This window comes from Denticeps clupeoides, chromosome 14, assembly GCF_900700375.1.
Source record: "Denticeps clupeoides chromosome 14, fDenClu1.1, whole genome shotgun sequence".
NCBI classification, from domain to species: Eukaryota; Metazoa; Chordata; class Actinopteri; order Clupeiformes; family Denticipitidae; genus Denticeps; species Denticeps clupeoides.
Genome location: NC_041720.1, coordinates 2,485,408 through 2,512,636, shown reverse-complemented (window position 1 = coordinate 2,512,636; position 27,229 = coordinate 2,485,408). Strand labels below are relative to the sequence as shown.

General features: G+C 47.7%; 1 protein-coding gene and 1 pseudogene across 8 annotated transcripts; one reads left to right on the top strand and one right to left on the bottom strand.

Moving 5' to 3' along the window:
• Positions 1-150: 150 nt before the first annotated feature.
• Positions 151-21,549, bottom strand: ankrd6b (ankyrin repeat domain 6b). Of its 8 annotated transcripts, none has more exons than XM_029002381.1 (16): positions 21,401-21,549; positions 9,434-9,721; positions 7,494-7,592; positions 6,223-6,321; positions 5,659-5,757; positions 5,391-5,489; positions 5,039-5,137; positions 4,734-4,832; positions 4,574-4,651; positions 3,921-4,025; positions 3,506-3,643; positions 3,148-3,309; positions 2,916-3,068; positions 2,110-2,223; positions 1,827-2,043; positions 151-1,607 (listed from the first exon to the last, which is right to left on the bottom strand). In XM_029002381.1, the coding sequence occupies exons 2-16, from the start codon at positions 9,557-9,559 to the stop codon at positions 1,057-1,059; spliced, it is 2,238 nt and encodes a 745-aa protein (XP_028858214.1). In that variant the 5' UTR covers positions 9,560-9,721; positions 21,401-21,549; the 3' UTR covers positions 151-1,056. The 8 variants fall into 8 exon arrangements, with proteins under 8 accessions (XP_028858214.1, XP_028858215.1, XP_028858216.1 ...); XM_029002382.1 differs by having other exon boundaries at positions 1,827-2,040; XM_029002383.1 differs by having other exon boundaries at positions 1,827-1,998.
• Positions 4,129-4,221, top strand: LOC114763994 (uncharacterized; annotated as a pseudogene).
• Positions 21,550-27,229: the final 5,680 nt, after the last annotated feature.

The window sequence follows — 27,229 nt, the reverse complement described above, 5'->3', positions numbered from 1 at the left end:
TAAAAAATTCTAATTGTCTTTTGAACACTTCTGGTTTCTGGCAGCACAGGACCTAAAGGGCTAGACACCAATTATGAAAAAGGAAGCGATCTTAGATGACCTCTGAACTCCTGCCAGCCACACCCACTTTCAACCACACATCAGCCTTTGTTCTTGCCAATATTTTTTTTAATATAAAATACATATATAACCAGTCCATCATGAAAAATAACACATACATGAGGCCATTTTATATGTACATATAAAATGAAGGGGAAAAAATTTAAAGCACTGTAGCGTGCGAGCTGGGAGCTACGTTTTCTTTCATTAGAGGGTGGAAGCGCTTTTGTCAAGTTTATTCAGTTAAGACCACGACAACAGGGTAAAAATGGCGCTGGTGGAAGAACCTTGGTACAAGAACAGTGTAGACCAACCAATCATCTGTAAACCATATTGCTCATTTCCTCTGTAGGTACTCTGTACTGTAAATAATCAATAATCATGCAGCAAGTCAGCATTAATAGCATCTGGGTGAGTGGGGCAATTTTACCCCATGACCTAAACCAGGAATTACCATGTAGTATAAACTAGTGCGCCTAAAAAAAATAAAAAAATAAAAAAAAAATATATATATATATATATACACACACACACACACACACATACACACATGTATATATATATATATGTGTGTGTGTGTGTGTGTGTATTGCAGAAAATTTAGTAATTTACCCAAAAAGGTCAAGCTTTACATGGAGAAATGAACAGGTTATTACCTATGATCAATTTAAAAATCATTCATGATACAGAAATATTTTGATGTCTTGGTAGGGACTGAAGTTTTTTAGTGAAAGAAGTGGAGGGCGTGGGCGGGGCTTCCATGATATCGGGTCATGTCGCCCCGCCCTTAATTAAACAAAATACTTTCATTCCAACCACCCTGTGCACGTTGGGCTTTTTGTCCAGTCAAAAAAAATGGCAGAATAAAGTGGAGATTCCTTTATGGCAACTTGGTGTCCAGCTCCGTATGTCTTACAGTCCGAATCCACAGAAATATGGAGCAAAATCCCGAGCCCCTCAGCTGTCCTCCTGTCTTTTGGTCCGGAGCGTGCGCAGCTCCTGCTCCAGGTAGGCGATGCGCTGGATGAGGGCTGAGCGGTCGGCCTGCGCCCTCTGGTCCGCCTGCCAGCGCGCCTCCTTGATCTTGCGCTCGTACCAGCGCTCCATCTGCGTGGACACGGCCTCGAAGAAGTACTGCGTCACCTCCAGCGCGTGCATGTTGTCCCGCTCCTGGGCGAAGGAGGGCTCCGCCGGCCCGTCCCCGAACACCTCCAGGGTCCGGGTCCCGCCGCTGGCCTCCTTGGCTTTCGTCCTGCCGCGGGAGTGTCTCTTGTGGTGGCGTCCCCGGTCCCTCTCGCGGTGGTCCCAGTCGCGGTCTCGGTCCCGCCGGCCGCTGCAGCGCCGCTCGGTGGCCGGGGACAGGCTGCTGGCCCGGGCAGAGGACTCCGGCGGATCCGGCTCCTGCAGTTCCGTCCCCGTCCCCCGGGGGTCGGCAGAGGGCAGCGCGCGTTCTTTAGGTCGCACCACGAGAGGGGAGGATGGCAGCGACTTGTTTTGCTGCTTGTCATCTTCAAATGGACACATAAAAAATGACACAAAATAATCAACAAAAATAATTCCCGATGCAAACTTGTTTTAATTATTTAAGTTCAGGGTAAATTGGGGCAAAGCCGAGTTTCAAAGCTCCCGCGTTTACCCCAAAGGCAAGCGGGGAGTAACGCACTTAGATTATATAAAGAGTTACGTAACCCTGAACCAGAACGCTGCAGCTCAGACGCGCATCCTACCTGGAGAACTGTCCACCTGAACCACGAAGTAGTGGCTGGTCGAGGCGTCAGCGGCCGCTCTGTCGGTGCCGGGGTCCCCGGGGTCCCCCTCAGGCCGGGCCTCCGTCTCGGAGGCGGAGGAAGACCTGCGCGGCTTGCCGTCCCTGGTGAGACGCACTTCCAGGTTCTGGATCTTGGACAGACACCAGTTCTTCAGGTCGTTCATCGCGGCCGCCTGCTTAGATAAAGAAGCAGCAGTGTCCCGCGCCGTCCTCCCCCCGAGGACAGAGGGCGGCTCGGTTACCTGTCTCTTCTCCCCCTCCTGCCGCTCCAGCATGGCCCGCTGGTCGATTCGGTGGAGACACTCCGTCCTTTCAGCCGACACCCTCTCTAACGTCATCTTGTCCAGCGCCCGGACCTGCAATGAAGATCCGTTCAAAACGTAAAAACTCAAGATTCTAACCGCGGTTCATTCCGAACCTGGCAGGTCTGCATCCCACTTCCCGGCCAACAAATGAAGAATTTGAGAGATTTGCCGGAGCCGGAGACACCTCTACGAACCGGACCACCTCTCCCAAACACTTTTTTTTATTATTTATTGCAAATTACAGTAACTTTCAGTTCACGAAACGCATTTGGTCCGAACTTATCATTGGAAATTACTGTCCCGGTACCATGTTTCACAACCCGAGTGTCCCACTCTAGTACACTCGACTTGAACCATTCATGTGTTCATCATGGGAATTCATCGTTCTAATATTTCCAATGGTGCTTGAATGTGGCATTCTGATTGGCTGAGGGAAATCCTTCGTCAAACCAGCATTTGCTGGCTTCATAATGTTCTAAAGTTATAGCCCCGCGGCTGAACTCGCTATTTTTTAAGAAGAAGCGACTGAGCACAGAACGTTTTTCTGTCCACACAGGTGAACGAGACCTTAACTGTTGTTAAAATAAATCTATGGTAGGAATCGGGACGTATCGATAATCGAGACATTGATAATCGTAATCGAATCGAATCGCGAGACCAGTGAAGGTTCTCACCACTACACGACATTGTCTAAACGTTCTAAAGATTGGCAGACGTGGTTCTTCTTGGCTCCTCCACTGCACCTGGTGTTTGTTCTTGCGCTCCAGCTGACCCAGTTTGTTGTTCATCAGCTCCTGGACGGTGTGGATCTCCGACTTCATCTCCTCCTTGGTGGCCTCCAGCTGGTTCTCCAGCCTGTTGATGAGCGGCTCGCACCGGCAGCCATTCAGCGGGGCCTGGGACGACGCCACAAGCTCAGAGCCAATCAGATCCCACCAAAAAAAAAGAAAAGAGAGGAGCAGTCTTGATGCGCACCTGCATTATTTTGCCGTCCTTGCCGCGGTACAGGGTGTACAGCTGATACGCCTTGTAGTTGTGGGGCGGCGGAGGCGAAGCAGCGTGAGGGGAGGAGCCTTTGCTCTTCTTCTTGTCGCCTCGCTTGTTTTCTCGACGAGAGAGCGGGTCCGACAGCGATGGCTGGAAAAGGCAAGAATCACTTTTTAACCCTAAAATTCATTCTAAATCATTCTAATCATTTCCAAAATCGGTTTTTATTAGAAATAATGGAATTTAAACATTGCATGTAACTTTTGACGTGTACATGAGTTTAATGTCCAGAATTGCAATGAAAATGGTAGAATGAATAAGAATGTCTGGGTGGAGAGACTTTTACCTTCTCTTTGACCTTCCTGTTCCTGCTCCTCCTGGTGCCCACTTCCACCGTCGTCTCGGGTGGGTCCCCTCTCACCTCGCCGTGTTTGTGCACCACCTGGTCGCTGCTGTGCGTGTCGTCGGCGACCGACACACTCTCCTGACACACACACACATACCAACTCCATTTACAGCATTTACCAGACGCCCTTATCCAGAGCGACTTACAATCAGTAGTTACGGGGACAGTCCCCCCCTGGAGACACTCAGGGTTTAGTGTCTTGCTCAGGGACACGATGGTAGTAAGTGGGGTTCGAACCTGGGACTTCTGGTTCATAGGCGAGTGTGTTACCCGCTAGGCTACTGGGTGGGTGACACACTCATCTTTCGGTCCTTTATTAAAACTCATCGGCTCCGGAATATTCCTCACTGCGTACCTTGCTGGGCAGCATTTCATCCCGCGGTACGGACTGCGCCCGTCCTTCCGCCTTCAGCTTCTCTCTCCTCCTCCGGACGCTCCTGCCGCGAGTGAAGCTCTGGACCTGAGCGCGAGAAAAAGCAGCGTCGAAGATCTGCAACCGCACGACTGTTCAAACATCATTAATTTAACAGGCGAACGGAACCTTTCTCCCCCACATTCAAACCGGCCCAACATCTAAAATTGGATCGATCCAGAGAAGATTAGCATGGCCCCTGCAAAAGGATGACACGCAAATCCGTGAAGCGCTCCATATTTTTTGGGGCAGTGGTGGCCTAGCGGTTAAGGAGGCGGCCCCGTAATCAGAAGGTTGCCGGTTCCCCACACACTGCTCCCCGGGCGCATGTCATGGCTGCCCACTGCTCACTCAGGGTGACGGGTTAGATGCAGAGGACAAATTTCACTGTGTGCACCGTGTGCTGTGCTGCTGTGTATCACATGTGACAATCACTTCACTTCACAAATCAAGTGATGGCAAGAGCCATGAGTCAAATTTGGCTGCTATATTTTCTTGTAATGTGCCGTCTGAACTGGTGGAAGATTGGTTGTAGATTGGTTGTAGATTGGTTGTAGATTGGTTGTATGATTGACGGCTGGTAAGTCGCTGCCTACCTGGGGCGCTTTGGTCAGAAGCAGAGCCACGTCTGGGTTGTTGAACTCCCTGGCCTGCTCCAGCGCCGTCTGTCCCGCCTGCAACCCGGACGAGAGGAGACGCGGAGCCGCGGTTACGCCCTGTCCGGTTCGGCGCTCGTCTCGTGCAAAGCGTACTCACGTTGTTGCAGAGGCTGCCGTCGGTCCCGGCCTCCAGGAGCAGCCGCGCCGTTTTCTTGTGATTCAGAGCGGCTGCCACGTGCAGCGCCGTGTCCCCAGCCTGTCACCCCGAGAGCCGCGTTAACGCCGCAACAGAACCTGAATCTGCATCCATGCATCGGCTGGAAAGTAACTAATTCTACTTTAATTCTGAATAAAAATGCTGTAAAATGATATTTTGTAAACTCGATCATTTAAATATTTCCTGCAGCTGCTAAAAATCACACCGAGTCGTGAACCGGATCGTTTGGACACCGACGCACTAACCTGGTTCCTCTCCGTCACGGAGCAGAAGGCGCCCAGGAGGATCCGGATCATGGGCACGTGGTTGTAACGCGCGGCGACGTGCAGACACGTGTCCCCGACCTGAAAAGGAGCGCGGGAACCACAAGCTCAGCTTCTCCGCCCCGCCACGACTCCGCTGGAACGTCCCCTGTCTCTCTCTCTCTCTCTCTCTCTCTCTGGGCCGTTATGTGTGTGTGTGTGTGTGTATTCACCCCCACAGAACCGCTGATCCGTGAACAGAGTCGGCGTTCGGCGTTTCATAATTAAATGACCCACTACACCATGCGGATCGCTCTAGAACGCAGACGAGGGCTCGGGACCGTAGGCGACTCACGTTGTTCCTGCCGTCTGGCCGGGAGCCTCCCAGCAGCAGAACCTTGGCGCTCTGAGCGTGGCCGTTCTGGCAGGCCAGGTGGAGGGCCGTGTTCCCCGCCTGAGACGGGAGAGAAGGGGGTCAGGTTCCCTGCCGAGGACAATACAGCTGATCCCTCGCTTATAAATGGGGCGAAGGGGTCCAATTACTAGAGCAAAGATTAAAAAAACGGAACGCAGCTCCGGGCAGGTTCTACGCAGAGCATGCAGAGCCCCTCCATATTCACCACCTTGTTTTTGGCGTGAACGTTGGCTCCGGCTTTGACCAGCTGTTTGACGGACTGGCTGAAGCCGTGCCAGGCGACCTCGTGCAGTGCCGTGTTGCCTTCCTAAAGGAGAGCAAGGAACACACCAAAAAAAATCCTTATACACACACACACATATCAAACCAAAAAATACCTATAGAGTTGCATGATTACCGTCATGGACGTTAATATGGTGTAAAATTGAATGCTCTCAAGTGCAGAAACATATTTATTCATATTTTTCCTTCCACCTCTTCTGTGTGCAAGTGAATTTTTATGCAATTCTGTTTCATATGCAAGACGCACCCGGTGTCCTTAATTATGGCATTTATGGGTCGTGATTCATGCCGTTGACTGGACACTCATGGTTTTACTAGAACAGTTTCCTCATGTTCGTCCCAAAAGCCAGTCCATAGATCGGGATTCGAACCGGCAACCTTCTGCTTATGGGGCCACTTCCTTAACCGCCAGGCCACCCCTGCCCCGTATGCTTCATGCATTCACTGTGCTAGTGTTAGGATTTTTGGTTTTGGTGTCCGTGTGGGTTACCTTGTCTTGTCTGTCCAGAGCGCACCCTTCCTGGACGAGGGCAGCGATGACATCACCGTTTCCCACCATGGCAGCTCGGTGTAAGGCTGTCTGGTCACCCTGGCAACGGCAGTAACATGGTGAACCCCGAGTCAACACCCGTCAGGGGATGATGGTGACAGAGAGGAGGAAGGAAGGTGACGAAGACAATAAAAACCAGGAGATCATTATATGATTCTGAAGTTTGTTTTAGCGAGATTTTGGACATGCACTTCAACCTGGTGTGGACAATAGCTTGTCTCTACCACTATGCTTCGAAAAGACTGGTCTAAATGAGGCAGAAAATCTTTATTACTTGGGGATTTGAGGATTGTGCGGTGACCACAGGGAGGAATGGACAACATCTCAAGCATCATAAACAGGGAGAACTCTGTCCAGGAGGGAGGATTTTTACCAAATGCTGAGACAAATCTACAAGCAGCGAATCACGCGGAAAGGATCATACGGTACTACAGACCGGAGGTTCACGTTTGCCGAACGATCATTTGCCGCGCGATCTTGACTTAAATGATACAAGGTGGTTGGGTCGGGCCATGTTCCTCACGTTCCTCCTCCCCCACCTCCCTGGGCTTCCTGATGGAGGTCGAACAGGAGGCTGCTGGTACCATCAAGCTCCCAGTTAAAACAGGAGGTCAGTAAAGCCCCCTACAGGGGTGGGGCGGGGTCTGTGGGGGATAAATCACTGTAATAGAAGCCAGACTCGTCCATCACGCATTTACTTTATCTATATGTCTGTAGGGACGCTCCAATCAGGCTTTTACAGGCTTTCTCACTCTTTACTGTCATTCAAATCCCTCCTGTTTTACATGGAATTAATGGCAAAACACAGCCTGGACACAAACAGAGATTTATATCTGAGGGTTGGACTTACATTTGAAGAAAAAAATGTTTTTGTGGCAAGAGTAAAATTGGAACAGCATTTCTGTTTTCTGGATATATAGAAACGAACAGATAGAAACAAGACGTGCTTGATAGTTATGTTGGCACATTGAACCAGCATATGTGACATTAAATCATTCATGGGACTGTCTGTCCAAAGTGCCTTCATCAGGGCTAAAATGTGGGCAAATGGAATGGATCGGACCATCCATGGTTATAAGCAAACCTCACAGACCGTTATTACGCAAAAGTAAAAATCAATGTGTAGAATAAAAAAGTGGCACATTTCTGCAGTCGTGCCGGAGCTGACAGCGTTACTCTGAGAGGTAAGGAGAGGGCGCTTCAGCACTCACATCGTCCTGGATGTCCAGGTCGCAGCCGGCCTTCAGCAGGATCTTCACCACCTCGATGTGGCCCTTGTAGCAGGCCAGGTGTAGCGGAGTCCGGCCGTACTGCGAGCAGGAACACACACACACACACACACACACACACACACACACAGACGGTCGCTCAGCACCCAGAGACCAACCCTGCAACCCTGGATTGAAGCACCGCGGCACAGAGGGCGAAATAAACCCGCCACACAGCCCATCGCGGCTCAGGGGCGGGGCTAAGCCTGCCATTATCAACATCCGCGTCCACCCTGGCCCGACAATAAACAAAGAGTCTTAGTGGTTTAACGTTGGCCGCCGCACACTCCGGGTCACAGATTCATTCTCAACATCTCCCCTCGCTGGGATCTCATTCGAGCCACAACCGCTGATCCTACTTCCAGACGGAGCTACAATTTGAATATCACAAATAAGGTCGTTTGTTTTAAAAATTACATTTAAAAAAAAAGCACAACCCTTCACCCCCAGAACTGAGTGTATAAATGAACATACGTTTCAAACGTTGGATAAAAAAATCAATCAATGCTGTTTGCTGTTTTTGATATATATCCGATAAATTACCAGATAAATCCAGGCACTCAAATAGAGCAATATAAATAATAGTGCTTAATTTGTCATGATTTCCACATTGAATTTTTTCATAATGATATAAATAATGAGGGAATCTGGTGACGCTGGGGTTACGACGCTCACAAGAGTGAGATCTGTTTTTCTTGCCGTGATGGATTCATCGCGTGCCGCCTTCTCCCTGTGGCTGGCGGCCGTGATTTATCTGGGACGGGGGGAGAGAGAGAGAGAGAGAAAATAGAACGCTCTCTCTCTCTCTCTCTCCCCTGCACAACCCCGTAAACCCTTTCATTGCAGGAAGCGAGCAGGCCCGAGGGTTCACAGGTCGCCTGGCATCAGTGGGCGTGTCGGAGCGGCGCTGCCCCCCCGGGGGTCCGCTTTCACTTGGCACGCTGAAAAGCTGCTTGGCCGAGGGAGTTAGACGTCTCCGAGGTTACCGGAGCTGGGCCGACTCCAACTTGCACGGCCCGGTACGCCCTCGGCGGGGTGGGCTGATACCGATCTCCTTCACATGCACAGTCTCTCCATTTATCTCCGCTACCCAGAGCAGAACTTATGGCTGAAATGCAACCCTGCCGTCGCTCCGATGAAGTATTCGTCACGTTCTACAGCCAAGACAGGCGCTGGCACTCTCTCAAACCGATCCTTTCTACGGTAAATGTGTGGAACCGGAGTGATTTTATTTTCCCTTTTAATTCCTCCGCTCAAACTCATGGCCGCCTCTCGTCCGGCTGCCGAAACCCCTGCAGGGGATTGGGCTAAATAAGCACAAGCGCTGCAAATCGCGTCTAATGCAGAGGCCTGCGTCGTGTGCGGCGCGGCGCGTGCGTCCAGATGTTGGACTCCCCAGCTGGGTGTGTGCGGAGCAGACAGATGGGGCTGCTGACAAAGCCCCTGATCAACCACTCCGCTACACCCAGGCTGAACTATCTCTTCATTATGGCATGTTTTCAGGACGTCGGCAGCAATTACGAAAGGACGGGCTGTTGGGGACACTTGGGGACACCGCATAGGCACTGGATGGGGTGAAGGTTTGGGTGGGTGTCCACCTGTCCACCACCTCTTCTGAACATAAGCCACAAGCAATTGTAATTATGTCATGGTTTGGATTCATTTTTAGGCAATAAAGTAAAAAAAAACTATTTTCAGTATGCATCCAAAATGGCCTAAATATTTCATCAGTTAACAACCAGAATTGTTGCAGTATGAAATAAAATGCATGAAGTAAATAATACATGAAGCATGGTGCTTTTTTAAACGGATGTAGATATAAGTTTACCCAGACAGTAAAATGGAACATTAAGAATGGAGTGTAGAATGGTGACACCACTGACCTTGGTGACAGCTACTTTGGCACCCTTGTTGATGAGCTGGACCACATTGTCGGCCTGGCCCTTGTGTGAGGCTACGAGGAGCCGCTCGGACAGCGCGTGCACCGCAGCCGCATCCTGCTGGCTCATGAATCAGGAGGAAGTGAGGTCGTCCCCAGACGTCTTGCTCCCCGGCGGGACCCCCCCAGGACCTCTAACTCATGTCTGCCGCGTGGCGAGGCGTCGGCAGAAGAGCGGAGCGCTCCACCGTCAGGCCTGGGCCAGGCCCGTCCCTCATGCCCTCCTCCGGCCCTGAAGCGGGACAGGAAACCGGCAGACATCACAGCTGTCCTCCAAACAGGAAGCAGGGAACAAGTGAAGCAGGAAGTGAATGAATATTTCAGTAGGAACGGCGCCCCAAACCACAGACTGGCAGTCGGTACTGAGGTCAGGCGTAACAGAATAGAAGCCGAGGCCGTACACGCTCATTACAACCTCTCAACGCGTCAAGCTGTCAACCGTGACGCTTCCAGAGATAAAACCGCAGCGCCATTTCCACCGTGTCGTTCAACTTTATTCTTGTAGCCACGCCTTTTTCGAACCCCATTGTTCCTCTTCTTTCCCCCCCCCTTGTTAATCTCGGCAGCTCGTATTACCTGCGGTGTTTTGACAGCGTGCCGGTGTTTGATCACAGCGAGGAATGATGTCCGTGTCTCGGGTAACAAGTCGGGAACGGCAGCCCCATGTAACCACCAGCACTTAACCCAAACAGTGATTACTGCTGTCCTACGTCTCCTTCTTTCATTTCTGTTTTTTGTGGGGAGGGAGGGTGTGAACAGTTTACTCGAATTTTAACAAAATAATAATACTAATATCTAATATTCGCATCATTTTATCATCCATTGTTCCTCACGCACACACACACACACACACACACACACACACACACACAAATACATCAAGTATCTATGGACTCTATACAGGGATTTATAAAATTTGAATAAATAAATACATAAATAAAACAAACAAATAAACTATATATATATATATATATACACACACACACACACACACACACACACACACACACACACACACACACACAAAGGGATGTCATATACTGTTCGCTGACTCTTTGGAGACCACAAGGGGGCGATATCAAATCTACAGGCTTTCTACACCTGGCAAATCGTCATCTGACGTTCTGGTCAAAAACAGTCTAGACCCGAGCCTGAGGATATACATAAACTCACCACTAATACGCGGTTTACTAATGTGATTGTCCAGCTACTCGGTCGTTTATGCAGATTTGGCAGATTCCGCACAAATCTAATAGAGGCTTACAAGATCCCCAGTGTCTCAAATCTGTGGTGTGTAATCTCTGAACTGCATGTCCCATGTTGGCTCTGCTATTTACCCACATTGTCCGGAATTTTCCTTTCTCCCCAAAGCCCGAGACATCACATAAAAGACCCCAATTACGCCTGCACCACCGAACTTCAATGGCACAGGATTCCTGCAAGCCGAGGACAGTTTGGCTAATCGTTAAGGAGCCGAGCCCATGGAGGTTTGGCCCGGCCATGACCATCCTTTGTAGAGTTATCCCACACATCAGATTGCGGGGCAGCAATGGATCATATGTCTGCTGATAACAGATGAAAGCAGATGAAATCAAAGGCCTGCATGCCGCAATAATCCTACAGGGCTCCTACGTGGCCCAAAAGGTCACGACGGAGGGGCTTAGCACCAAAGATCTTCCTTTTCAAGAAGACTGCATCCACTGTTCAGTTCTGAGGTGGCCCCGCACCACGCTGGCATACTTGCCCCTCAGCCTCTTTATCGGCCCGCTCCCTGCACAGCGAGGGTCTAATCGAGTTTCTCCCACACCCGGCTCCTTCAATTAACAGGATTACCGTGGGAGATTGTGGGCGCATAATGCGGCGCGCAGATTTAAACTGGCATCCCAGGGGTGCCTCTAATCCTGCGGCCATCTGATCTGGATCCTGCCTTTCACCGTGCTCCTCCACACTTGGCCTGAACCCATGAACTGCCCGTCATCCCCAGCAGTCCACTGTCAGGTGTACAGGGTGTATCTAATGCTGTTAAAATCTTCTGCTAAACTCTACTTGTGGTGCACTGTTAAAAGTGTTGAGCCAAGAACTGACACCCTGGAGTGTTGCAATATTTTTATCTATATATCTATAGATGTGTGTACGTAGAAAACACCACAGGCGCAATTTTTAACAAGCGCGGCTTGTTCGGTCGCGTAAGGCGTCCTCGGTACTAACTAATAGCCCATTTTGTGGGTGTCTAAATACCTCCGTCGCCCAGAACATGATCTTAAATGACCTTTACAGACCGTTTAAAATGGCATGCAGCTTTGATGCACCTTACAACGAACACAATCTGTTTACGTGAACACTAGTGGAGAAGTAGTGCATAGCGGGTCCAATATTTGTTCTCAATAAATAACTATATAGTCAATAGTCAATGACTAGGGCTGTGCCATACATTAACATCACCATAAAGCGAGATAGAAATTACAATCCACTTGCCTGTTAGCGGTCAACGTTCAGCCCAGCCCCGCAGGGGATGAGGAACGTCCGCTGGCTCGAGATACTAGGACAACCACTGTTCACGCGCTCTCAAGGTGCAAGGGCATTAGTTATGGTGCAAGAACCACATCAGCAGCGACTCCACTGGAGACCAAATCTGGCTTTGACCCAAGACGGAATAAAAAATATCACAGAGAGATGACCGCAAAACCTATTCATCGGCGACAAACAAAAATCTTACCAGTTCCTTCACACCATCGCAGCCTTCTACCCGATGGCACCTGATGCATCATCCATACACTTTAGCCATCTGATCTCCTGAAAACCTCTCTACAGGGGAGGTTTGCACGTATGAAACTGCCGTGATTTCATTACAGTTATATTAGGGTGGGTGGGTTTGTCACCAAATCAAATTCCCAAATACCCATCAGCAGGAGTAGAAAACTGACCATGGGCCGTTCGACGATCCAGTTGGGGACGACTGTGAGACCACTCAGGTCCTGAGATCAGAAAATCCTGCGGAACAGAGCAGACTTATTCCCGTCTGAGTTCCTGTCTGACTGTATGGAAATGCGTCCTTGATTTAGGCTGAGATGACTGTAGTGAAAACCGCCATTTCTGTGTGGGGAATTCGTACAGACGCTCTATGGCAACGTCTGAAAGACCCCCCCCAGAAATGAATGAGATTAAGTGGGGAAACTTTCTCCCCTCCCTGTGCTCTTAGGGGGTCTCCATACAAGGTCTGTTCAGTCAAACTGAAAGGCGCACAAAAGCCGGGAATGCTGGGATGGGGATGCAGCTAGGCAACGGGGCCTTTTGTGAAAAACCCTCGCTCAAATACTCTCCCGTGCTCTGTGTGAAGAAACAGCAGATGCCAGCTGAGAAGTGAGATGACTGTGGTGCATTAAATGCTACAAATCGAGGTTCCTATTTGAAAACCAGAATGCTGAATTAATGACGGTGTCATGTGGCTTACAGGTCAGGGTCGATGGCAATTATTCTGATGTGATCCTGATACTAGGAATCAGCTAAATATCGCTATAAATATTTGACGATTAAAACTGATTGTTGTAAAAAGGCCCGTAATGGGAAGAACTATTTCACAAATACCATAGATATTGGTATAATTACCCCCCTTTTTTAAATTAAAACTGCCAACAACAACTTCATTCAATTTTGACAGCTGGAAAATGTAGGACAAAGAATTACTACCATTACGTGAAGTCAGAAAAATCAGATAAAAGTCTGTTACTGGACCTTTAAAAAAAACCCGTACACATGTCCATCTGAAATTGTAATACACAGGACTAGCAACCCCCCCCCAAAAAATCCTCGGAGTCAAGCTACTCCTGCATCTACTGCTTATATTGGTTCCAAACTGGCCAGGGTGCACTGAGCACGCTCCACAATTTCCTCTCCAGGCCTCGTCTGGCTCCAGAACAGAAGGGATAAATCTGAATTGTTTGCCTGTTGATTCATGGTCCGTCATTTAATAAGTTAACTGGAAAAAGTGCAACGCTAAACCTGGTGGGGTTTGAAGTTTTGTGCCATTTGCAGGATTGTAAGACCAAAGTTAATTTGTAAATCCACCCATTGACTTGCTCTAAAATTTAATATGTTCTTCTTCGCCTCAATCTACATCTGTCCACCAAGTTTAATTAAATTAGCTGAATAATCAGATTTCTTTCACATATTAATATCTTTCAGCTTAATAACCTTTTAAGGTGTGAATTGTCTAGATTTATATTGCAATTACAGGACCAAATAGGTTGCATCCAAATAAGTGAACTTTTGAACTCTTGGGAATTCCTTCTGTTATTCAGGCAGCGGTGGGAATACCTGTATAACCCCCCGTGCAATACCTCTCCAAGTGCTGGACTTCAAACAGGAAAGCATGACATTACATGCGAGGGGGCGGCCGTGTTTCTCGCTCGCTGCCGCGCCCGAGACTCCAGCCATGCCAGGAATTCCACTTTCAGCGCTGAATGCCACTCGCATGCAAATGCAATTCAAAAGGCTGTCCCCAACAGACAGACAGGGTCAATGTGGAGATTCAGCCCACACTAAACCGACAGCATCCTGGCTATAGGCCACGTAAAACCGAGTGAACTCAGTCTGCTAAATTATGCATAAACCATGCTTGATAACGTATCTGGCCCATTTTTTTGCAAGCAGAAACAAACGCATCCCACGAGACTCCGCCGTGGTGTTCTGACACCTGGCACCGGGAGCAGAAGTGTGTGCCATCGCTGCAAGCCTTTAAACCGCAGCCTGAGTTACGCTCACAAACATCTCGTAATAAAAAATTATATCTGCACAATTAGGCAGATTCAGCCCCCCCTCTTGTGCACAGCGTTTTTCATTATTTTTTTAAGCAAACAATCTTCAATCTATTGGTTTAAGTTGCTTTAATAATATTATTAGAATAATTGTGAATTGTACGACAGTAATAAATCATGATTAGAAATTGTTTTTAATTTTTACGAGTTTTGCAGGGTCAGTGTGGGAATCGCAGGTTTAAAGTCCGCAGAGAACAGGTTGAGGCGAGACACTGTGGGTGCTGAGAGGCTCTTCTCTGTGGATGCGTAGTCTGACCTCCTCAGCGTCATAGCATCAATCTGCCACCTGATTGGCGGATACTGAAGAAAGGGCACCCCCAGGTCCCCCACCTTTAGACCGAGCCACCTGTCCCTCCCCACACACAGCCATTTCCAGGCTCGGCAGGGTCGTGACGGGGCGACTTTTCTCACTAATAATAACCGGGCAGTTTAGCGGCAAAATATTATTACAAGGGCACGAAGGCCGTCATACAGACATGGCACATTGACACAAAAAAACATGATGAAGGACAAATGACTGGACAAGGTCAAGGCACGTCAAGGACACTAACAGGAGCGCACAATCAGGAAATTTACATTTACAGCATTTACCAGACGCCCTTATCCAGAGCGACTTACAATCAGTATTTACAGGGACAGTCCCCCCCTGGAGACACTCTTCTTGCTCGTCTTGCTCAGGGACATGATGGTAGTAAGTGGGATTTGAACCTGGGTCTTCTTTAATAGTGAAGTGTTTGTCACATGTGATACACAGCAGCACAGCACACGGTGCACACAGTGAAATTTGTCCTCTGCATTTAACCCATCACCCTGAGTGAGCAGTGGGCAGCCATGACAGGCGCCCGGGGAGCAGTGTGTGGGGATGGTGCTTTTGCTCAGTGGCACCTCAGTGGCACCTTGGCGAATCGGGATTCGAACCGGCAACCTTCTGATTACGGGGCCGCTTCCTTAATCGCTAGGCCACCACTGCCCCTTCTGGTTCATAGGCGAGTGTGTTACCTACTAGGCCACTACCACCCAATCTGAAATTGAAATGCACCACAGGGAACATGAAACCCTGGTTCGGAACTTCCAAAAAATTGCATTTATTATGAAGATGACTAATATTAGGGTGCAGATGAATAATGGCGTTGTAAGTCAGGGCGTCTACCAAATGCCTTAAATGAAAATGTAATAATGATGCATTGTTTGATTACTACATAGAGTGGATTAATATCGAGGGATTATCAACCAGCGATCCATATAATACAGTGTTAGTGGAAATGTATCGAATCGCCATGATTCGGGCCTCATAAGTGACCGGAGAGGGACGGCCACCCAAATTGTCTGCGCCACCGTTTAGACATCCTCGAAAAGGACAATAATCTCTCCCTTTCATAAATCACCTCAGATCTTTATTGTTCATCAGTCAGGTTTTCAGACGTACTTAACATCAAAAGGTCGAAAGGTTTTTTTATTGGCCCGTGGTCTGTTTAAAACGGCAACGCCACTAACAGCCCTGTCATCTTTCAAATTATGTCTACGACTGCAATTAGTTTCGTGTTACTAATTTTCCCCCAAATTGGAAAACTGGCCTCCTGCTAGGGTCCTGCTTTTTTTTTTTAAAAAAAGATCTTCATCTCACCACCTGGGAAAAAAAGCGTGCCAGCCAATCAGAGATCTCCCCCGTCTGCATATCTGGTTTCTGCATCTCCTCTCGGCGTTTAATGGGTGCCCCGACCCCAGCGTCCATTAAAGGCCGTGACGGGGTCCTGTCCCACACCTGGTGCCCCCAGTCCTCCCCCACCCGGCACACTGGGCTTCTAATCGCCCAACCCCACCCGACCCCGGTGACCTCAACACGCCCTGGGTGCACGACAAACGACTGGCACTCTGCAAAGTGTAACTGCTGAAAAAGGAAAAACGGTGCAAAAACGGTGCATTAATTAAAACAACGGGTTCAGCGTCCCTCCTTGTGAGTTTTTGCTGTTAATTAAGTCCTCTCTCATTAAGTCCAGTGGTAATTGACTCAGGCCACAAGCCCGCTCCTCTGCAGACATGTCAGCACTTGGGACGTAAAAAAAAAACTGAACATTTGACTAATTGCTGCTTTTATTATTCGCCGCCGGTGGCTTTAGAAACAAAGTGAACACTTTCCATGCGTTTCATTATTTCCCCACGGAAGCTGCATTTCAGGGGCATTAGTTTTAAAATAAATTAAAAAAAAAAAACATATACCCATATAACGAATAAACGGAGTGAAAGGCGGCGGGATACTTACTGCCCGGCGTGAGGGTATAAACCCGCGTCTTTATTAATATATCCAGACAGACCGGGAGCGCGCGGAGACGCGACGCGGCGGCCCGACAGAACGCGCGCGCCGTCTGCGGGTCTCGCGCCGGGCGGCGGGTCTGCGCATGCGCGTCCGCCGCCGCCGCCTTCAGGCCCTTTGAGCGACCAGCTGTCGCCCTGCTGTACCGCGACACGGAAAGGACCCGTTAAATACCGTAAAAAAACACGTTTCTTTTGTGTGTTCGGGTGTCCCATGGTTGTTGGAGACTCTGTCTGTCCGTCAGTAAACAAGCCGTAAAATCCTTGCATTAAACGTGCTTAAGGATTTAAAAATAAAAAAAAATCAAATAAAACTCTTGCATAATCAACTCATTTTAGGTGAAAAGACAGTAATGTCACTTCTGTCACAACCGAGTTTTAACAGAATGTCATGAAGTCTGACAAACAAAAACAGGCGGGGTTTTGGTTTAAACTATATTCGTAACTTTGCATTAGTATGCATGAACAGAAACTGGATAAGTCAGACTGACTACAATACGAACTGTTTGTGTTTGTTCAGAGGAACGACACGCGTGACGTCACTGGGCGGGGCTTGCAGTGTTAGTGGGCGTGGTGTTCGCCTGCTGACCCTGAAGCTTTGTGTGCTGCCATCAACACTGGAGCAGGGTTAGAGTGGAATCCTTCTTTCGTTGGGTTCACCAGATTTTAATAGTCCCACGATAAGAAACAGTAGAGCCGTGATGTCACCACAATTTACAATAATGATGAAAAAGGAACGACAGATTTTACAAGATGTGAAAATACTCACAAATTACACTCAACCACTTCTCTGCATTTACATTTTTACATTTACATTTATGGCATTTATCAGACGCTCTTATCCAGAGCGACTTACAATCAGTAGTTACAGGGACAGTCCCCCTGGAGCAACTTAGGGTTAAGTGTCTTGCTCAGGGACACAATGGTAGTAAGTGGGATTTGAACCTGTGACTCTGTAGTCTTCTGGTTCATAGGCAAGTGTGTTACCCACTAGGCTACTACCATCCCATCTAGTTGCATCTGCATCATCTAGTTATGTACACATGTGCATAATTCTTTTTTCATTTTAAAATATAATTAAATGTTTTATTTTATTATATCAAAGTGTACCATCTCATGAGTTTCTACTGTTTCCAAGATCTCATTTGTTCACACGAATAAAAAGCACATGATCTGATCGTTGCTACCAAACGCTGCAAGGAGAGGGAAATGAAATGCACAGAACAGGGGACACATTCCTGCAGTCTCCCCTCCAGCCGAACAACACAGAAACTCCGAGATTCATTCCGGGGGCGGACCTGGAGCCGCCGAGACGTTGGTGGGGGTCGGGCGGAGGTTAAGGCCAGGCTTGGCCGCGGTCACTGTTTATGTGTTTTCACACTCCATTCCAACTGGCTTAGGAGTTCCTCTGCCCCCTCGCAGACTCATCTAAGGCTTAATCTGGTTTTTATTTCAAGGGCCGTGGCCTGGACTAAAAGGCTTATCTGCTTGTAAACCAAAAAAAGTCGAAATGAGTTTCTGACTTCATTTACAAGACAAAAAAAAAAAAAAAAACACTGAATCAGGATCCCGAATCCGTTCGTAACTCTGCGTGATTACAGGTGGCATTATGATATACGAGCTGGGCTACGCTCTCCAGTCATCGCCGACTCCCGGCATCTGCCTCGCCCCGGGGCACAGAGACCGGAGATGAGGCCCGGCGCAGGGGTGCATGGGCGCGTCTCGGGAAAGCAGGGAGGATCTCGACTCCGAGCCCGGTCATGACACACAGGCAGATTAAGACATTGGCGTCCGGAACCCGCAATTCAGGAAATAAACGGATAACCGTGAACATAACACCCTTCACAAGCCGAATCGCTATAAAAATGACCCGCGACCGCTGCTGCAAGCGCATGATGAATGTCCCCTCGTGGCGATGCGTGGCAGGACAATGCGTGCGGCTGGTTTTTTATTCTATTGTCGTTGTGACGTATTGCTTTCTTGCCGGGGGGTGGCTATTCTGATCTAACCGCAAAACTATGGGCCTCAAGAATCTTAAATTACGAGTTCCGGGGGGCTTCGTCTGACAAGTTGAGAATGATGTACAATAATGGACAATATTTTTATAATGATAGACCATAGATAGATCATTACATTATTATATTTTGGTATAGACTATATTATAATCATTTATACATTATAATTATACAGGACACCTTACCAAGTGGCACCTGAGTGTCACCTTTATGTCTCTCATTGTCCCGGAGACTGAATTTAAGTCGTCGTTTGTGACTCACCGTGGATAAAAGACTCTGGGAACTGAATGTAATATAATCTGATGTAATGTTTACGCCGCAGTTCCGAGCCTGGCGCTCTGATTGGCTAAAAAAGGAATTCTGTAGCGATAGCATCTCTTTCAACATCATTCCAATTCTGCCCCGGTTACATTGTTTCGCGGTCTAAAGGTCACGTGACTGGCTGCGGCCGAATGACGTTGCTTGGCGACAACTTTCATCACAGAGCCACAAGTAAAATATTAATATTAGGACTTTCACTGAATCCGCCAAACACTCCCAACATTCATCAAATTGGCAGGATCTGTAAAATAACGGCTAATTGGTCGTTTCTGGAATATTTTGGCTCGGTGTGCCCTTGGTAGTTTTTCTGCGCCACGCCTCATACGTCTCTCACACCCGAGAGCGTCACACGTCACATTTAATTAACCGCACAGCAGGAAACGTCACGTAGAAAAAGAGACGGGGGGGACTGTCGCGCCGTCTGGGGGTCTCGGGATCTGGTTCAGGTTACTTATTTACTGCCAACCAGCATTCCAGATGGGGAGGGGCGACCATCACCAACCCGGGGCGCAGGAAAGACCCCTGACAAGGAGACCAGCAGAGTGTGGAACCTGGCAAATATCTAAACTGCTTCACATGCAGAGAACATGAAAAAGTAACATCAAACTTGGGTCCTCCTCATGTTCCAGAGGAAAAGGGAGAACCCAGCTGACCCAACCCTCACTGGAGCTTTTTTTGTATATGGCAGCTGTTCAAATGCATCTAATTATTGTCGCTCTTCATATGGCCCACATATATTTTTCAGAAAATTGAACACCATCTAATGTACAGAGGGCAAAAATGTCACTTTTTTCATGCTTAAAATCTAATTTTTGTCTTTTTGTAAAGCACCTCATATAACAATAATAATATCAAATATTAACATTAATGGCATTTGGCAGACAAAGTTAATCCAGAGTGATTTACGATTGTGCTTTGAAGTCTCTAGAGTGCTAATCCAAGTATTTCTGAAAGAGGAAGGTCTTTAGTCGTCTTTTGAAGATACTCAGTGACTCAGCTACTCAAACAGCAATCAACATAAAATAATAATAATTAAAGTATTATTACTATTATAGTTAGAGGTAGTAGTGCTGCTGGTGGCATTATATTTATATACTTAACATTTGTTATCAGTCTTGTTGTTATATGTTTTACATTTACAGCATTTACCAAACGCCCTTATCCAGAGCGACTTACAGTCAGTAGTTACAGGGACAGTCCCCCCCTGGAGACACTCAGGGTTAAGTGTCTTGCTCAGGGACACAATGGTAGTAAGTGGGGTTTAAATCTATGACTTCTGGTTAATAGGCAAGTGTCTAGGCTACTAGAACCTCTACTGCTCTCTGAATATAGAAAAACGGAGGTTTTTTCCATTATTCCATCTTCGCTCTGCCCGTAACGCTCCGCCCGCAGGATTTCCTTACAGCGCTGCCCTCTTTGACTTCATTCTGCCGATCTGTGGAACATGGTCTACACCTGGCAACACAGCCCTCACTCAGTCACAAGAGGCCAATAATTACTCATTCATATACAGGACCATCTTCCCAACAATAACTCTGAAGTTGTTCAGAAAGGGACCGTCTACGCGCTTAAAACATAAAGCTTAAATTATAATGATATATAATAATATATTATAATAAGAAGAACAGGGAGTTGGTCTCTCCCAAGTCTGTAATCTAAAGAATGATCTAGAAGCAAAAGTCTACAGATGGAAAACAATATAGTACTGCTGCTCAGTCTCTTGTTCAAAAGAAATCAGTCATGAAAAGAAGGAAATTCTGCAATAAACATTTCAGGTAAATCAACATCTGATCAAGTATTGGTGACACACACACACACACATAGTTCTATAAACTATAAGGTTGTGACAAGGTGAAATAGGAGTAAAGTCTGCAGCCTGGAGGCCGGGGACACACAGGGAAGTCGACAGATCAAAGGCGAAATAGGCCAAATTCCAGTAACCAACACATGCGTGTGGGTGTGTTCCCTCACACACACACACACACACACACACACACACAACAAAAGTGCACTCCACCAACCCAACCTATTTCTAGGTCTTCACCATAAAAACCTTTGAGAACGATTCCCATTAAAGTATGTAAGGAAGCACATTCACGTCACATTTCAACACCAGAAGTGATTTCTGATCGCGGCTCAGACGCTCCGCGTGATGCAAGTTGTTCCGAATGCGGAGTCCAGGGTCACATTTCCTGCAGGAAGAGTTCTACAACAGCCCGAGAGCAAGCGTGACCCCCAAAGCCCTACAGCCTTAACGGAGGCGTTAAAAGGCCGTCTCGATCCGCTCGGTTATTTCTGGTGCGTCACGGCAGCCCGCGACGCGCGGAGGCGGAGAGGTGCGTGAAAAGTGCGCAGACGCGCGTACAGGTGGAGAGTGGAGGCAGAGTCCCGCGATCCGGCCACGCAGGCGCCGCGTCAGGCGCGTCCGAGAAGTGAAAGCCGGCGACGTACCTGCGTCCGGAGACTCGGAGACGCGCCGCGCCGCGCCGCGCCACGACGCGCAGGGGGAACCGAGCTGCGCCGCCTCGCCTGGAGTCGCTGGGAGTGAAACGCGGCTCCGGCTCCGGCTCCGGCTGCTGTTCCCGCGGCTGATCCGATCTGGTCCGCCTGCGCCATCGTGTGGTAGACACGAGAACCACGGAGAACCGCGGTCACTAGAACATCCACATCCAAAAGGTTTACATTCAAAGAAAAAAGAAGGAAAGACAACATATATTATATCGAAAAAATATACATACTTTTATAATAACTTTACTTTACTGTACTTGCCAGACGCTTTTATCCAAAGCAACTTACAAGAGGAGGACACCAGCAATTCTCATTCGGTTTCTATAGATTTTGAGTTACAAAACTGAGAGCCCTGATAAGGCCGAACTTGTCAAGAATAGAACATGCATACATACACACACACATACACACACACACACACACACACACACACACACACACACACACACACACACACACATATATATATATATATATATGTGTGTATATGTTCTATTCTTGACAAGTTCGGCCTTATCAAGGCTCTCAGTTTTGTAACTCAAAATCTATAGAAACCGAATGATATATATATATATTTTGTGTGTGTGTTAGTGTTAGACTCATCTGAAATACTTTTTGAACAAGGGGGTTTTCAGCTGCTTCTTAAAGATGCTGGTAGTCTCAGCTAGTCGAATGGAGCAGGACAAGTCGTCCCACCAGCCAGGGAAAACAAAGGAGAACAGAGTCGGAGACCCCCTGAAGAGGGACTTTTTAGTAACTGTTGAAAGTTTTTTTTACCAAAAAATGGTTATTATAATTATCAACAGGAATTGATGCATTTCTCCTGTGGGATTTAGGTGTAGACTCCAGTTTAAGTCCTGATGTTGCTGAAGGTATGTCTGGGACCACTATTTTGTCCAAACACAGAATTCCGGTCGTTCGTGCTGAACAAGATGTCGAGAATTTTCTGCTGATCCATGTTTTCCAGCCAGTAATGTCGTGAAACCTCTGCAATCAGCAAAGGGGTCCAAGGCTCCCTATATTTCAGGAGGAAATCCATTTCCCCACTTTTCTTTTAATTGATTTCTTCAAACACCTTTGTTCCTGGGTTGGACACTCAGGAGAATTCACAAAAACGAATTAACTTGATTAGATGAAGCATTAATTAAAGCAGCGTGTCTTACAGGGCACAGAACTTTGACAAGCTGTGGTTGAACTTTTCCTAATTTCTCGGCAGGTCCTTCTCATTTAAACAGACTTGTCTTTAATCACCCAGTCAGTTTTTTATTAAATAAATCATTTGTGGGACGCATGGTGACACGGCGGCCAGCGATCGTGAGTTCGAACCGCTCTCCCCGTGGTGGCGCGGGTCTCCTCCGGGCCCTCCAGTTTCCTCCGGCCGCCCTGGAGGAGGGTCCTGGGATGGATAACGGAACCATGGAAAGTGAAAGGGTGGGTAAAGCATTTGCTGCGATGGCAAAAACGGCCCAGACGGTGGGGCTGTGCACTCGGTTTTTACTTAAAAAAAAAAAAACTAAAACTAAAACGCGTTTCATTAGGAATTTGGTCCGTTTGACTACAAAAAGCTGAATTACTAGGTTACAATGACAGAGAAAGGGGCGAAAATGTTGCGAACATCTCAGGAATATGGGACGCACGTGACGCACGTGACGTCACACGTGACGCAGCACAGCGCAGCACCCGGTGCACACGGTCGAACGTGCCCTCTGTATTCGGTGAGCAGTGGGCAGCCATGAAAGGCGCCCGGGGAGCAGTGTGTGGGGACGGGGACCTCGGTGGCACCTTCGAAGGCCACCACTACCAGTGACATTTGCCGGCGCTCTCCACGTCGCGTTTCAGAACGCGTCTCCATCACGCACGGTTCCCTCTCCGAGCGAGCTGAAACCCGTTCTCACCCCGCCTGCACCGCACAGCGCAAACTCGGGCAAGGAAGGAGTAGGAGCCGCTGCGAGGTGACATGTTGCGTAACGGCGGACGACTGGCGCGCTCCTCTGTTGTCCCTCGGTCCCCGGAGAGGCAGCGGCGGATGACAGGCTGCCCGATGTGCTGTGACACCTCTGCCCCCCCCCCCCCCAGCCCGGCATTTACGAGCCACCAGCCTCTCCTCCTCCTCCTCGTCCCTTTCATGTCTGTTTGTGTGGAGGAGCAGCGTTATTTATTCATCCCGCCTCCCCGCTGGGCCTGATGCCGAGTGTTTTTTTGGCACGTCGACGTCCCCACTTTGCTCATTTTTGACCTCTCACCCCTGAGGCAGACAGGGGGGGCCAGCTAAAGGTCGTGCTGTTAATTCAATTAAAGAGCAATAGTGCTGATTGGACGTGACCAGTGGGCTCGGGTCCCCGCAACTTCCAGGTGTCAGAAAGCATCAAGCAAACACGTCACTCGCACAAACGCCAGTTAATTATGGCGTTTAACGCCAGCGTGGATCCCCAGACACCCGCTTGACCTTTACATGTAAGAACATGTGCTGGGACGCTGCTGTCCTGCTGCAATGGAAGAGGGGTGGGGGTGGGGTGCACATCTGGGCCCGTGGGCTTAAATATGATCCACTTGGTTTCATTAGACTTACAGCTAAAAACGTCCGCGTGGTTTAGCGACAGGAAAGACTGGAAGCGTCCTATCCGAATGGACTTGAACCAGAACTAAAGGAAATATCACCGTTTTTATTACGGATGTCAAAAATGAACAATCACCATGATTTCATTTTTACTTTTTACCGCATTTGCCCGACGCCCCTCATCCAGAGCGCCATACCGTCAGTAGTGACAGGGACAGTCCCCCTAGGGTGGTAGTGGCCTAGTGGGTAACACACTTGGGGCAGTGGTGGCCTAGTGGTTAAGGAAGCGGCCCCGTAATCAGAAGGTTGCCGGTTCGAATCCCGATCTGCCAAGGTACCACTGAGGTGCCACTGAGCAAAGCACCGTCCCCACACACTGCTCCCCGGGCGCCTGTCATGGCTGCCCACTGCTCACTCAGGGTGATGGTTAAATGCAGAGGACAAATTTCACTGTGTGCACCGTGTGCTGTGCTGCTGTGTATCACGTGTGACAATCACTTCCACTTTCACTCGCCTGTGAACCAGAGGACCCAGGTTCAAATCCCACTTACTACCATTGTGTCCCTGAGCCGGACACTCAACCCTAAGTTGCTCCAGGTGGGGACTGTCCCTGTAACTACTGATTGTAAGTCGCTCTGGATAAGGGCGTCTGAAAAATGCTGTAAATGTAAGTGACGATCACTTCACTTTATTATTTTATTATTATTATTTTCACATTAAGACACATTAATACTAACCTGTTTGAATGGGGATGGAATGGTGACCTAATTATTTGCCTGTATTGCCTATATTTGGCATGTTGGAACCTGTTGTCAACATGGCGGCGCCGAGCCACCACGGTCAGTCCGGTCAGCTGCCGGGCTTCTGCACATGCACAGCATCAAATATCGAGCCGCTCCCCAAGGTGCCCGCCGTGCTTGTCTCAGCCAGAGGCATCCTTGACACAAAATTATAATCATATTTAGATTTATTTAATGATTTGACACTATTTCTTCCATTGTTTTTTTGGTTGAGTTGGCGTCTGGGACCAGCTGAAGCAGAGACCAGATGATCGTACCCCCCTCACGTGACCTGGCAGAACCACGTGTAGCACTTGTGGAAGAGTGGAACGCATTGCCTCAGAACAACATCATGAGGCTGGTGAGGAGCACGAGACGTCGCTGTCATTGCGGAAAATGGTGGAAACGCCCTTCTACTGACATTGTCATTTTTTGTTATTTGGGGCTATCCCCGTTATTGTCAACATTTTTGGGGTAATAAAAATTAAACTAGTGAAAATGGTGTTTCTTCTCATACTGTCATGATCCGGTCCGGAAGGGGTTACTCCAGACCTGAGTTTCACGTTAGTCCTGTGTAATGTTTCCTCATCGTGTTCACCTGTGTCTGATGTATAAAGCTGCCCTGTTCGTGTCTGTTCACCGTCGTTGTTATGTTACATGTTAACCTGTTACCGGATGTCTCCCCTGTCCTGTTCATCACATATTAAACCCCTGTCTCATGACGTCGTGCGAATGCGTCCTTCTTCATCGTCAAGTCTTGTCACCATCTCAGTTCACCTGCCTCGCCATGCCAAATGGCCACAACACATACATTATTAGTAATATCAAAGGGAACTTTGACTTATTTCATTAAAATTCTGAGCAAATAGGAAAAGCACTCATGTAAATAAAAATACCCCTAACTTATTGTGAGTAGTGCATATACTAACTCTAAACTGTCCTTATGTAATATAACAGTTTACGGCATGTTATTTCCAGCACAGTCACGCTCCTACGTTTGATCAGTGTATATCTGATTCATAATTCAGTAATAATATTTCGTTATGTTTCAGGCAACAAGAAAATGCAGGCACAGGAAGAAGGATGAGAAAAGGGAGAAAGGGGGAAAGCACAGGAACATAAGACCACAACCTTTACCTGGTCACAAACGAAACAAGGGACGATTTGTAATCTGCATTAGGATCACATCCGCACTGTGGGGGGGTGGAGACATATTCTCCCAAATTCTGTCAATTTATATATATATATATATATTTTTTTTTTTTTGCGAGATGCTGTAGGGAGAGGTGGATTCCTTTACACTCAGCATGTGTGCACATTTGAGAGGGATGATAGGCTGTAAAATTAATTCGGCCAGATTTTTTTGGGGGGCAAGAGAGAGCTTTTCTCGGGCTAATTTGATATAATGAAGATTAAAATTAGTTTTTAGGACCCAGATGCAAGTTGGCAGGACAGGCTGGGGGACAGCTGGCCTGTCAGACCATATTCACTAAGAGGCAAAATTCTGTCGAGATGAAATGGCATTTAGAGCCCCTGCCATCACGCCAAGGTCTTTAATCCTGTTTCCACGGCAGTCATATTTTAACGTTTGTGTTAGATTGCCTTTAAATATTTCAAAAGCGTTATTGGAGGCCTGCTCCAAATGGTTTTGGTTGACTTGTGTCTCATTTTATCTCAAGGTGATAAATAATCCATCAAAGGTTTCTTTGATGTTATATGAAGTTGATATTATTTCACAAACACGTGTTGTGCCAGAAATCGCACACTTTTTAATACTTTAAAACAGTTTGGTATTGATAATCGATGGATGTTCGGATTGATGTTATTATCGATTATTATTATTATTTTATTTACTTATTGAGTTTGCTGAATTTATGCTGGATTAGTTTTCATGTGTTTGTGTCTTGTTAGTTCCAATGGAAAAAAAACCACAAATACACATGTATTTTATATATTATGAACACACACATATACAGTACAGGCCAAAGGTTTGGACACACCTTCTCATTCAATGTGTGTTCTTTAATTTCATGACCATTTACGTTGGTAGATTCTCACTGAAGGCATCAAAACTATGAATGAACACATGTGGAGTTCTGTACTTAACAAAAAGTGGAGACCTGACCTCCACAGTCACCGGACCTGAACCCAGTCCAGATGGTTTGGGGTGAGCTGGACCAACAAGTGCTAAACACCTCTGGGAACTCCTTCAAGACTGTTGGAGAAGCATTTCAGGTGACGACCTCTTGAAGCCCATCGAGAGAATGGCAAGAGTGTGCAAAGCAGTAATCAGAGCAAAGAAACTAGAATATAAAACATGTGAAGGAATAAATTTGTGAGATTATTGGTCTTCTCCGCGGGTCCTTCAACCCAGGTTCTTTGTTGGAGGATGCATTGCTCAAGGCTGAGAAAGAATGAAGACTCAAGACTCAGTCT